This window comes from Lissotriton helveticus, chromosome 6, assembly GCF_964261635.1.
Source record: "Lissotriton helveticus chromosome 6, aLisHel1.1, whole genome shotgun sequence".
NCBI lineage: Eukaryota > Metazoa > Chordata > Amphibia > Caudata > Salamandridae > Lissotriton > Lissotriton helveticus.
This window is the reverse complement of record NC_136067.1, coordinates 1342687883-1342701438: the sequence shown is the minus strand read 5'-3', so window position 1 is coordinate 1342701438 and position 13556 is coordinate 1342687883. Positions and strand designations below refer to the sequence as shown.

Below are 13556 nucleotides of genomic sequence, written 5' to 3'. Positions count from 1 at the left end.
ATTAAATCTGGCATTTCTTTAGCCTATAAAGATACTGGTAAGGATTTTCCAGATAATGTGCTCATTCAACCAGGAGAATGGCTGATTTCTGGGCAGAATGGGATGGAATTTCCATTGTTGATATATATATATATATATATATATATATATATATATATATATATATATATATATATATATATGTAAGGTGGCAACATGGGTATCTCAGAAGTCTCAATTTATGATTCAGACAAACTAGGAGCGAGAAAAGACATGTGGTTGTCTTATATGTTTCTCCCTTGGCATAGTCCGATTTATTTGTGTTTTTTAATCATTCTTGTTTAGAATTTTTGTTTGAGTGTTTGCACTGTAATTTGCTGATGTTTTTAAACTGCGTTAGAAGATACTGCCATATTTACCAACTGACAAGAATAGGAGCTATGTCATGTAATATATGGTCATACAAAATTAGATGTTTTGTTACTTGTAATATTGGAGCTTTTCACAATCTGATACTTCTGGGTACAAAATTGCATTTGGATTGGGGTCAGAATAGTGTGTTGACCAACTTTAACAGTAGTGACTGAATGAATGATTTTGCATGCTTAGGATTGTGCAAAATTGAGTTTCCAGGGGGAAGCTATTTGACATTTTAGTTTTTATAAGGTGTCCTGTCCCTTTTGTTGCGGGACCCCTCTCTTTTTGCTTTGACTGAGCATCGGTATCTCTACATATATGTCATGCTCCAGACAGAGTGGCTCAGAATAACAAATTGAGTTTTGGTGCGGGTATGCTCTCTAATGGAGTTTCCTTATAATGTAATACAGATGCGAAGGCACACTGCTTATGTGTAAGGAATGGGACAAGGAAGTACATGAGCAGGTAATGGCTAGATTACTTACTGTAATACTGATTACTTTGATTACCTCCTCCCTCATCCCAGTACATTCACCCCCCCACCCCCCCCCCCCCCCCATGAAGCCTTTTTAGTTGTTCTGGCAACACTCTTCAAAAGAATTTCATGAAGTGGGTTAGATTGGAGATGTTATTATTATAGGGAGTTGCTCTACCAAGAGTTCCTGAACAGGAAAAAAAGGCCGGTATATGGGCGGTCAGTTAGCTAAATATGGGAATTTCTTATTATTTAAATACTGGGACTAGGGAGGAGTAATCAAAGAAATGAAGATTACCCGTAAGTAATCCAGGCATTTTGACACAGGACCCGGTCAACCAAAAGGCATTCAAATTAGGGCTTTGTAAAGTAGGTGACGTTCACTTTCGCATTTTTTTTAAAATTGAGCCAAATTCCCACGAAACTAGGGGGCATATGTACAAGAACTGTTAACTAACGCTAGTTAGCTGCAGTTATCCTAATGCGGCGTATGGCCGAAAACTATCGCCCTGTTAACAATTTATTTACAACACGTCTCTACATGGCCATAGTTTCAGGGAGCCGCAGTGGAAACTGCTGGTAACACTAGCGTGAAGGCGATACAAATTCTGATGCTAGCAGGCGTAAACTGCCAAAGGCTCATTAGTGGCAAAAAAACTCACGTTAGTCAGCCCAACTTGACTTTTTTTGCCTTTAGAATCAAAAATAGCCTATTAGTCCACCTCCAATTAAAAATAGGAAAAAACACCAATGGAATGCAGAATGGAGCAGCCAGGGCCAAGTGCAGCACAGATCAACTGCCCCCTCAAGCCCCCCAACAGCCAGGATGACCAGCCAGAGTCCCAAGCCTTTTTAGTTGTTCTGGCAACACTCTTCAACAGAATTTCATGAAGTGGGTTAGATTGGAGATTTTATTATTATAGGAAGTTGCTCTACCAAGAGTTCCTGGACAGGAAAAAAAGGCCTGTATATGGGCGGTCAGTTAGCTAAATATGGGAATTTCTTATTGTTTAAATACTGGGACTAGGGAGGAGTAATCGAAGAAATGAAGATTACGCGTAAGTAATCCAGGCATTTTGACACAGGACCAGGTGAAGCAAAAGGCATTCAAATTAGGGCTTTGTAAAGTAGGTGAGATTCCCTTTCGTTTGTTTTTTTGAATTGAGCCAAAATCCCATGGAACTAGGGGGCATATGTACAAGAACTGCAGTTAATTAACGCTAACGCTAGTTAACTGCAGTTTTCCTAATGCGGCGTATCACCGAAAACTATCGCCCTGTTAGCAATTTATTTACAACACGTCGCTACATGGCCATAGTTTCAGGGACCCGCAGTGGAAACTGCTCGTAACACTAGCGTGAAGGCGATACAAATTCTGATGCTAGCAGGCGTAAACTGCCGAAAGGCCCGTTAGTGGCAAAAATTCACGTTAGTCAGCCCAACTTGACTTTTTTTGTCTTTAGAGGCAAAAATAGCCTATTAGTCCACCTCCAATTAAAAATAGGAAATAACACCAATGGAATGCAGAATGGAGCAGCCAGGGCCAAGTGCAGCACAGAACAACTGCCCCCTCAAGCCCCCAACAGCCAGGATGACCAGCCAGAGTCCCAGGGGAAGAAAAAAATCAGGGCTACATCTATGAAAAGAGGCGCATCGCTGTGCAAAAGCAGCGATGCATCACTTTTCATTGTGCACTCCTTGTAACACTATGGCATCCAAAACCTTGAAAGAGTGGACAGTCCCCGGGTCCCAAGGCTTCGCTGGGCCTGCGTTTGGAGCCTGGATTGGGAGGTAGAGGGCCAGTGGAGACGCTGGACTGTGGTGGTAGAACTTGAGGCGCGGCGATCGCCCTTACCTGGTGGTGAAGTCTGGCAGGTCACCTGGAGAGGATAAACAGCCATAACAATGCGGGCATTACCCCGCGCTGCTATTACAACGCACTTTTACAACCCAAGTCGTTACAACGACTTGCGCTGGAGGGCGTTGTTGGACAGGGAATAGTTTAATTTTCTATTCCAACACCTTCCCTAGTGTAACGTGGGCTGGATTTGGAATAGAAAATTAAACTATTCCACTATCCAGCGCAAGTCGTTGTAACAACTTGAGTTGTAAAAACAGTGTTGTAATGGCACGCGGGGTAAAAGCCCGCATTGAAATGCCATACAACCCCTGGAGACACGTTGCTAACCTGTGTGAGAAGACCGTCTTGCACCCCTTGGAGCTTTGAATGATAGAGGCACTTCTGTGCACCAGTGTAGGAAGGTCTGCATCACATACAATGATCCATCTATACACTGGGGTGCATGGAGGAGATTACCAATGGTGGGCGGCACCTCTCTGCATCACAGGCCGGAGGATGTTTCGCTGCGGAGGCTTAGGCCCCTGAGCTGTGCCAAACGTGTGTGGTGGGAGCGCTGCAACTTGATGCCTGAGGGGGTCCTGTCGCATCACCTGCATCGGGAGGTTCCCCAGCGGACTTGGCGGTGACTGCTGTACCTAGGCTTGGAAAAATCCACCTGGCTGAGTCACAGATTTGGAGAGAGTGCAGCGGATTGTGCCACGGTGTCAATTTCCAGGTGAGTAGAAGGTGGGACGTGTAGCGTGGGAGGCCCAGGGGACGAGTCGCCCAGGCCTAGCACCTGTGGGTGATGCACCCCCAGTGGCAGCTCACCCTCTATGGTGGAAGACCCTCGCCCCACTGCTTTCAAGCAATGCAAGAAGAGGAAACATAACATGATGATCATTTTCTGATGTACTCATGCTATGTTTCCCTTGCGAGTGGGAGGGTGGGCGGGGCTGCTCCTGCTCTCGAAGCAGGGCAGGGCGGAGTGGTACGCCCACTCAAGTGCACAATGACTGTTTGGTCGGCCCTCTCAGGCCACCCAAAGCAGTCATGCGCACATCCCTGTTCGCAATGCAGGCTGCATTACAGCCTGCATGGAGAACATGCCCCTGGCTGAACGCCTTGTCACGGCACTCAAGAACAATCACAATGCTGCATTGCAGCGTTGTGATTTACTTTGGGGAGGGAGCCTGTCTGTCTGCTTCCTGTTCCTGAAAGCAGACTCAGGAGAGCCGGAAAATAGAAGAATCGACGGTGACCATGGAACACCTCCACTTCCAGATCCGGACCAACCTCAGCACCACCCTCCATGGCACCCTCATCTACAGGCCCCCCGAGCCATGAACCCCCTTTCACTGATGCCATTGTAGACCTCATCCCATCCCAGGCTCTCCCATCCACCTACTACATCCTACTCGCAGACCTCAAGTTCCACCTGGACAACCTCAGTGACCAGAACAGCAACCCCCTTCCGGGTGAACCTCGCCAATATCAGACTCAAGCAACTAGTCACTGCACCAACCCACATAGCCTGACACGCTCAAGCCTGTCTTCTCCACCAGCAGGAATTTCAACCACAGCCACATCACAGGACACCCCTGGACCGACCATCATTGTTTACATCACGTCTTCACCACGTCCACCGTACACCATTGCCATCATCGCCCCACCCTTGTCGCTGCTGAATTAGGGCCACCGAAGAACTTCCAGCTAACTCCCTCAGCAGCACCACCCCGCCAATGCTTACAGAAGCCACCACCGCAGCATGCAACCTCCACCGACGGATCTCCAACTGCGCTGACACCCCTCAAGAAAAGAGCAGCAAACAATGCTCCAAGGAGGACAACTGGTTCACTTCCACCCTCCACTAGTCCAGCCCCACCTGCAGACGTCTCGAGAAGAGATGGAGTCACAACATCAACCAACTCTGCACATGGCAGGCATTGTGCGCCAACGTAGGTGAAAAAGACAAGGAGGGTTTATTCATGAGCCCCTTCTGACAGTTTCACCCCTCCAGTGTGTGATTATCTTGACATACTTGCAGCTTGATATGTGCTCCGTATGTGCAAAGTGACGCATCTAGGCATATTTATGACCTTGTGAAGCTCTGTGCCACATTATACCTGTGTCAGGTACAATGTATGCAGGGTGGGCGCTCCCACGCAACAAAGCCTCATAGAAATGGCACAGTGAAATCCATCAGATTTCACTGCATTGCTTGTAGGACGCCACTGCGTCAGTACCTTACACCTGCCACACGGCAGGCATAAGGGTGACGCAGTGCCACAGGGATAGGCTGGCCCCATGCATTGCTGGAGATACTTCATGCTTGTGACACAACTGCAGCAATGCGTGACTTAAGCACTGAAAGATACGTCAGGATTCCAGACGTATCTGTCATTAATTGCAACATGGTGCGCCGTACAGTGAATACAGCGCATCCTTGGTGTTGCAGGAAGGGCATCGTAAAAAGTGTTGCAACGCTGTTTTGTCGCAGCAATTCAACACTTTTCATGAAGAAGGCCTAGGAATGCGCCCTATCTTATTGATGGTGCGCAATCCTGCCCTTTAGTTTTGTCGCAGGGCAGCACAGCAACATTTCTTACAGCACTGTCCAGCACCAAAACCTTCTGAGATGAGGCCTCAAGTGTTTGCACCTTTTTTAAGACAAGCTATTTTCTGGTCTTAAAAAACTGCTTCTAACAGCAGTAGGAGGCAGTTTTTTTGGTTTTGCACCATACAAGGAATTCCTTGTAAATATCCCAAAGTGGGGTAACTGGCAGTTTTTGTACGGGAACGCCTACCTTGCATCTCATTTTCGTTAACTCCCGCTAACAGAAGTGGTGATCATAAAAATGCCAGTTTTTGCAAGAAAACTGCTCCTAACTGAGGTTAGCGACCGCTTGTAAATAAGACGAGAAAAAAAATAGCCTCCATAACGTTAAAAAATTGACGCTACGGTGGCGTTAACTCCTTGTACCTATGCCGCTAGTTTTTAGGAAAAGAACCTGGGAAACCTACTTGGATTAGGATTGTTCATCAAAACAGCAGTTTTGTTTGAGAAGTTCACAGACCGCAAAAACATTTTTATGTGGGAAAACTCCAACCGCAATCAAAGAACTGCTAAGTTTAGAAACATGAGAACTTGAGAAAGTTCTTAGGTTTGTAAACTTCCATCAGAAGAATTTAGGCGTGCACACCCGTAATTCTAACCCAAACACTGAACAATCAACCTCTGGCTTCCTCAGAAAGAGGTATGATCTGGTCTTGAGTGCACCTTTTCATGATCACAAGAATAACAATATAGAGCAAAAAGGATACATCCATCAGGGAAATAATGTTTCTGCAGGACAGCACGCTCATTTCCTTAAATTTAATATTCTTGGCTGAAATATAAAATAACAAAAGACAAGTTAAATAAGGCTTACAAATATTTTTGTGGAAGCAGAATAAAGTATGAGCAAGTAAAGAAATTTCTTTAGAAAGCCAAGACAAACATTTTCATTGAAGGTATATTTTAATACACAGCAAGTCCGGAAATTATTTGTTGCTTTAGCCATTGGGCCCAGATCTCTGTACTGGGGTGAATGTATGACATTGTTCTACATTCTGTCCATCAATTGTTCTTTTTGCATTTGTCACCCGAGTGGGGCAGATATTCCCAGTCGTGAGTCTTGTGCTCTCCATGCCACTGGAATCCAAGCTATCCTGGCTGATGAGGGTTGAAAACCTGAAACCGGTCCTAGGATGCTTGTTTCCAGTCCAGGGAGGACCTGGCCTGGCAGTTCGGGCTAGACTGTTCCCATTGGGCACAGGGTCAAGACTGATTTGCATATGGCTGGGTTCAAACTGGAATGGCATGGGGAGCAAAATAAATGATGGATTTGGTCCCAGATCTCTGTACTGGGGTGAATGTATGGCATTGTTCTACATTCTGTCCATCAATTGTTCTTTTTGCATTTAGCCATTTAATAGCAGGTTAGATATTAAAGTAAAAAATGCAGGGGAAGTCTACAATTATTGATTTTATGTTGCGGTATCCAAGGGCAGTTCTATGGTTGCATTTGTTGCTTTGGCTGCTTTCTGGACTATTTGAATGGTTGGTTAAAGAGAACGTTGACTGGTTTAATTTGCTGTTTAAATTGTTTTATTGAAATATTAAAATAAATCACAGATTATGAAATGACAAAGGGCAGAATCTGTGCCCTATACATTTCAGAAATGCCAATTAAAAAAATGATTCTCACAATATCTATTGCATACCATTTCCATTTAACTTTGTTGAATGTATCTCCAGATCTCAAAAGATGGAAGAAGTAGGAAGAGAGGGATGTGGGACAAACAGAGACAATCGCACTACATAATACCCTATCATTTAACATCTGTGGAAATATCTCAATTAGCGTGGCCACCGCCTTCCCGGTCATTACTAACACTGTTTCCAGCCCTGAACTTTCCTTTGATAACCTGAAGCATTTTGGGGTTTGTTGTCTCATTTTAATTCTACTTAACTAATAACAATAACACACCCAAAAATAATGATTTGTAGGTGAAAAGAACAGGGCACAATACATCATCTGTTAAGGCCTGGTGTCGGGTGGTTAACAAATTTCAGGAAATGCAATGGAAAACAACATTAAATTATAGGTTAAACAACTGCTAGTCAGGTTGATCAACCCTCAACCGAGTCTTCACTGTTTTTCCCTATGGGCCAAATAGTCTCTGTTAGCACTGGGGTTGGAGAACCAAAAAATCTTATTCCCATTGCAAACCCTCCGCTTGGCTGGAAACCTCACGGAAGCCTGCCAAATGAGTTTGTAGTTCTTCTTGAACTCTAGCAGTACCTGCCTCCTAATCAATGGCACCGGGTTTAGATCTTTGAAATATGATGTTCTTGATGGTGGGTCCCAACAGTATAAAAACCTAGATTTACTAGTGCCTTCTAGCACATCACAGAGTTTTACACTGGCTGTTAAAGGCCCTTAGTCAGGGACGTAGCTTGAGCAATAAATGGGGAGGGGGGCAATCAGGCTGGAAAATAAGGTTTAAATACATAATACAGCATACAGGGTGCATTAAGAGGGTTCTAATGGTCAATGGAAAGGGAGAGGAATGCAGATGTGTAGAAATACTAAGAGAGAAAATACCATACTTCGTTAAATAACCAATATTTTAGAGGACTTTCAAAAAAGAGAGGGAGAGTGTGTGTGCGTTTTTGTCTGGGTGTATGCACAAATTCCTGGTGAAATATGACAGACTTCTCACCATACCCAACTGAAAGCACCTGTGCCCAATTATTGATCAGAAAATACATTTATTAGGGGGTCGGGTTGAAAATGCCAAACACCCTTCTTGAAGCTACGTCCTGTCCTGAACCTGAGTGATAGGCTCAAGCTGCAGGCAAGGGCCTATAACGAGGTAGAGGGTGCTTAAGAACCAGTATAGCTCAGGGCAGAAGGGCTATAATGCTATTATAACATTACAAATCACAAAGAAGGGGAGAGGGTCAAAAGTAAACTCAACCACCCCTAAACCCCCTAAGCAAGTATACACACATGAAGGGGTGGAGAGACTAAAGGACACATGTAACTTCACAAAACAAAAAAAATACACCTGTTTTGAAAAACTTGCCTCACTCACACACCGAAGTGCGTGACATGCTTCATCATCGGGTCTGCTTACAAAACGCCCTGGTGTAGCCACACTCAGGGCGGAGCATAAGGGAGGGGGTAAAAAATAATAAAAGATATACACAATCACAAGACACAACATACACAAACATATATAACAAATATAGTGACAAAAATAGTGACTATCACCCTGTGACTGGGAATAGTGATAAGACAAAAGTGCAGTTAATGAGGAAGTGCTCTAAAACTGGTTTTGGGGATACCAATAAAACCTTTATTCATAGGTTCCTCAACCAGGATTAAAAAGAAATAGGATGGGTCGTGTTAAAAGAGAAGATTAAGTTCTCAAAACACCCCTCCTAAAGAACATTACACACACTGAGGGTAAAATATTCCAATTAAAAAGGGAGAAATATAAATTGGCACTGAGCCACTTCATTGTTTTCATCGGAACCCTCAACAGTCCATGGTTCTGATGATCTTCACACAGTGCTGCCCTATATGGAGGTGTTGGCGGAGGTGAGGAAGGTTAAAAGATGTCTTCAGACATGGTACAGCAGACTGGTAGCTTCGTGTAAACATGATGTGGAGCAGAGCAGTCTGAGTAGTTGAGCAGCTGTGAATGTGGGTACCTGCTAATTATTTTCTGCTGATATAATGTAATCTTGTTGGCGGAAAGAGACAGGTTTTCAGGTTTGAGCTTGTAGGCATCACACATCTAGCCAGCTCCTTGCACTCAAATGCGGTCATGTTTCTTTAGCAGCATGGACTGATGGCGAGTACCACAGGTAGGGCAAAACAAATAATACGATTGCTACTATTCCATTTGAATAAAATAAACCCGGTATTTGTAAAGCACAAACTAATCACCCCTATGGGTTTTAAGGCACTTGGAGCCGTTGGGGAGATTAAGCGAGCTATTTCCCAGAGTCCCTTGGGCTGAGCTGCCGCCGGGGATCAAACCGTGAGCCCTGTGCTCCAGAGTCTGCCACCCTGGCCACTGCGCCACACCTCTCCCTTCTAGTTTTGATAGAGACAAATTATATTTCTCCTCCTGCATCATAGTTTTGATACAATCAGATGTTGCAATCAGTGCTGCTTAATTGGACAGTGAAAATGGAATTTCATTTGAAAGGCCAAGAAAAGGTAATTTGCCTCTATGTCAATATTTGTCCAAAAGCAAATCTTTCAATGAGTTTTAATAAGCTTGATTGACTGACTCAGGAGGAGTGGCTTAGATTGAACTGAAGTGGCTTGGTGTTGAGGACTATAAGTTCACGTTTGCTTCCACTGATTTGTCATTTTAGAATCAATGGCTGTCAGCACATTTCCAGGACATGGTTTTGATTAGGTTTTGTTTTTCTTGTTTGTGATGTTGGTGATGTGCAGGTTCATTTGGGTGTCATCAACCTAAGAATGTTTCAGTAGTGTGGGTCTGCCTTTGAGCCACAAGTTTGAAAGTAGATATTTGAGATTGCGGCTGCCATGGGATATACTTGTTCATTGCGAAATTGACCTTTGAGTAGTCAGAGATGATGTGTCCCTGCCTATTGGCCTTATTTAGAGTTTGGTGGATGGGACAGTCCGTCAAAACATGGATAATTTCCTGTCCACTATATTAGAAGTGCTGTAGACAATAAGAACGTTCTAATAAAGTTGACTGGATATCAGCCGCATTTTTGGTCAGTTATCCCACCCGTCAAACTCTGAATAATCCACTAGGAGCCTGAATTACAGTCTGGTGGATGGCATTCCTTAACAAACGAGATACCCCATCCACCCGATTGCAAGTGCATTAGGATACAACGCATCTGTAATAAGGAGGGTGGGATATCCACCGGGTTTGTAACGCAGTAACTGTCTGCTAAACTTCAAATCAGGTCCCAAGTCATTGAGAATGTCAAGAAAGAAGGGATGAAAACCAGAGAAGATAAAAGATAGTTTCTGATACCTCACAGAGACGATACAACAGGGTTTCCTGACTGAGGAGTCAAAGGATCTGTGGTATACATGTATGAGGAAACATATCTTTCGTCTCTGTCTTAGAAATGATCATATTGAGACAAAGAGTAGAGCATTGGCAACATTTTGTCAGAGCATGATGACAAGTGACTAATGTGTTTATCAAGCCATAATCTAAGTCTGGAAAAATGCTGTATGACTTAATGGAAAATATGCTACAGTACAATGTATGTGTTGATATTACTTTAGCATACGCCTAGTTATATTGTTTTGGGGTGTGGGATGTTTAAGAAACAATACAAGATCACATTAATCATTTGGGCATGTTACACTCCACAATAGCAATTGCATTACATATATTTTCATAATTTTAACACACAGGAAAATCAAGTGTTGCCTAGGACCACATCATTTCAGTGAAGCGATGGGCCTGGGTTTAGAATGCAGGTTTCAAGGTTTTCAGCAGACCTACTAGACCACATCTCCTCCTAGAATGGAAACAATGTGCGTATTGGGAAAACCAGGCAAGGTGCTGAGTTAGGAATTTGGGAAACTTGACAAAATGCTGTTAAATAATGTTTGGAACAGTGCAGTGGGCTTACTTGGGTATAGCACTGTATAATGTGCTTACTGAATTATTATGGAAGTTGGGCAATGTGTTTAATAATGGGAAAAGGTATTTGTGAAGACTGGAGTATAATGGAGACTGTATAATGCACTTATTGGCACACCAAGGAATCTGTGTAGGGAATAATGGAAACTGGATGTAAAACAAAACCTCTATTTTTGCTGAGTTCCACCATTGTTTCATTCTGCACATCTGGTATTTTTTTACCTCTGCAGTTTGCTAACAGCCTGCTCATCAGGCACCAGCCATGTGTGCTCCATTTAGAAAAGCAGGCCTTTTATTCAAAATTGCTATATCTGCTATTCTGGTAAATCAACTGCCTTATCTGTAGAGTTCTTGCTCAGTTACCTAGTCAAGTCAAGTCAAAGCAGTCTTTATTTCGATCATTTCGATCATAAAAGACACAATATTATTAACAGTATTACATCATGACTGAAAATTTGAATAAATATACATACAAGAGTTAAGATAAAGTAGATACATTAGACAATAAACAATGTGGCTTTATGTATGTACAGTGCGCTCTAAAAAAATTCAAAAACATTCTTATAAAATGTTAAAAATTAGTAAAATTGATAAGGAATGACTATGATTTAATAGTGCAGTAAGCACATCGCTCTGTCAACTTGGCTTAGCTACCATTCGAGTATATGTTTCATTTTCAACATAATGCTCAGGCATTCTGCAGAGTTTAGGAAAGCATAACCTGAATAACTATCAGACATGGCTCCTGAATATGAAATACTATGTGCAACATGTGTAATCAAAGTTCTCATCAAGTACAGTTGACATTAATTGATCCTTAAGTCTTCAAATTTTTAGCTCGAATACCCCACATCCAGCTCAGAAATTTAGCCATGGCTACTACTATAGGCTATTGTGTATTGGTCTTTAGTAGTCGAAGTGCTATAGCACCAGATCTGTTGCCCAAATTGGAGCAGATTGGCTTTAACGATTTGTCCCTGGGGAGCTTGTACGCTGGGCAGACAAATAACATTTGGGGAATTGTCTCAACCTGGTCGGGGCAGGAAACACATTTGTTACCTAATGGACTATGCCATTTGTGTGTGAACGATGTAATGGGGAGTGTACCCACCCTAAATTGGTGGAATCGCTTCCTGTCACATGGTTTGGATATAAAACCCCAATAATCCTCAAACAAGGTATCGGTATTGTGCTCCAAAAGAATGCCCGACAGAGAGGTGCTCTTGATAGATTTTAGACAATTTATTTCAACCATATTCCAGTAAGCTTCCTTAAAATCTTTTTGGGACGAGTCTTCCCACAAATGGCTCAACCCCATATTTAATGAAAGAGTAAGGCACGCACCGCTAATGTAAACCAGTTGAAGAGTTACGAGGTTGTTGTGTGCAAACTAGGGCTTCGCTGTCTAGACAAATCAGCGTTGGAGTAGACTCTATGAAGCAATTCCCAATGGGAGTTGTCCCCCAGTGCACCACTTTATGAGTACCCGTAGGTATAAATAAGTTCAAACAAACACAAAGTTCATTCCAAATCAATTTGTAATGATGATTATCACTTTTTCATTATATTGGGAATTGCTTCATAGAGTCAACCCCATATTTCCCAGTGTGCACTTTATCATTTGTAACCAAGGAATATTACTCAATAGATCTGCCCCTCTGACATCCTTTAATGCGTTAGCGTAAAATGACAACTCTGGGGTGGACCAGAGCCTTCTCCAGTATTCTAGGGGTCTGTAGCGTGTTATGTCTTCTATGGCACAGCAACCCAGATCTTGCTCAGCTACACAAGGTACAGATATGGAGTGTAAGATTGAAGAACACACTTTTCCCACAGACCTTAAACAGATCATCCCCAATGTGTATATTTGTTATCTCTTGATAGGAAAGTCGAATCTAACTGAAATTTACAATGCATATGTGAACGGATTTGAAATGATCAGTGGTGTCTTGTTGCTTTGCCAAACAACTCATAATGATGCATTGATTCATCACAGAAACTACTTTCCCTCTAGAGATAAACAAGGTTCTTTTTGCTTTTCTCCATCCTGCAGATTCTAAATACCTTTACTCTTCATCTCATCATCTTTAATGTGCCCACGCCTATTGCGTCCCTCTGATCTAACTGATATGCAAATGCCCCAAAAATGCATAAAATATTGTTATCTGAGTAGGACAGAAAGCATAGGGCCACAACTCAAGTACTGTGTGTGCCGCACGTTTACATAAAACATGCTTGGCACACACAGTACATATAGCTGTCAATGCACTGGATCTATCAACCACCTAAAAGAAACAAAGCCAACAGCTTAAAATTATATGGAGCCTTTTTGTTGTAGAAAAGAAATGCATGTTAACGTAGGTGATGGTCAAAGGCAACCCAAACAAATTTGGAAAAAACAACAAGCATACTATTAATTACACTTACTTCGCTGCAACACTGCATTTAGGACATATTGCAGCTCTTCTGCAGAGATTTCCATGTCCTGTGATTAACAAGTGAGAAATAGTGTTACAGTATTTGCACTGTCTATAGCTGTTTGATTCATTCAGAATGTATTTACTTTGTTAGCAAATTCAGCATTTTTTTATATTAGCAAATCAACACGGGGTGATTTTAAAAGCAAATGGCCAATCA

At 42.7% G+C, this 13556-nt stretch overlaps 1 protein-coding gene across 1 annotated transcript in view; it reads right to left on the bottom strand.

Moving 5' to 3' along the window:
- The window catches only part of CAPN9 (calpain 9), a 281553-nt gene that overhangs the window by 50244 nt on the left and 217753 nt on the right, over nt 1-13556 (bottom strand). Inside the window, exons 14-15 of the mRNA XM_078649072.1 lie at nt 13347-13404; nt 6036-6100 (exon numbers count right to left, since the gene is read on the bottom strand). Coding sequence (XP_078505198.1) covers nt 6036-6100; nt 13347-13404 — 123 coding nt within the window. The remainder of the gene's footprint in view (nt 1-6035; nt 6101-13346; nt 13405-13556) is intronic.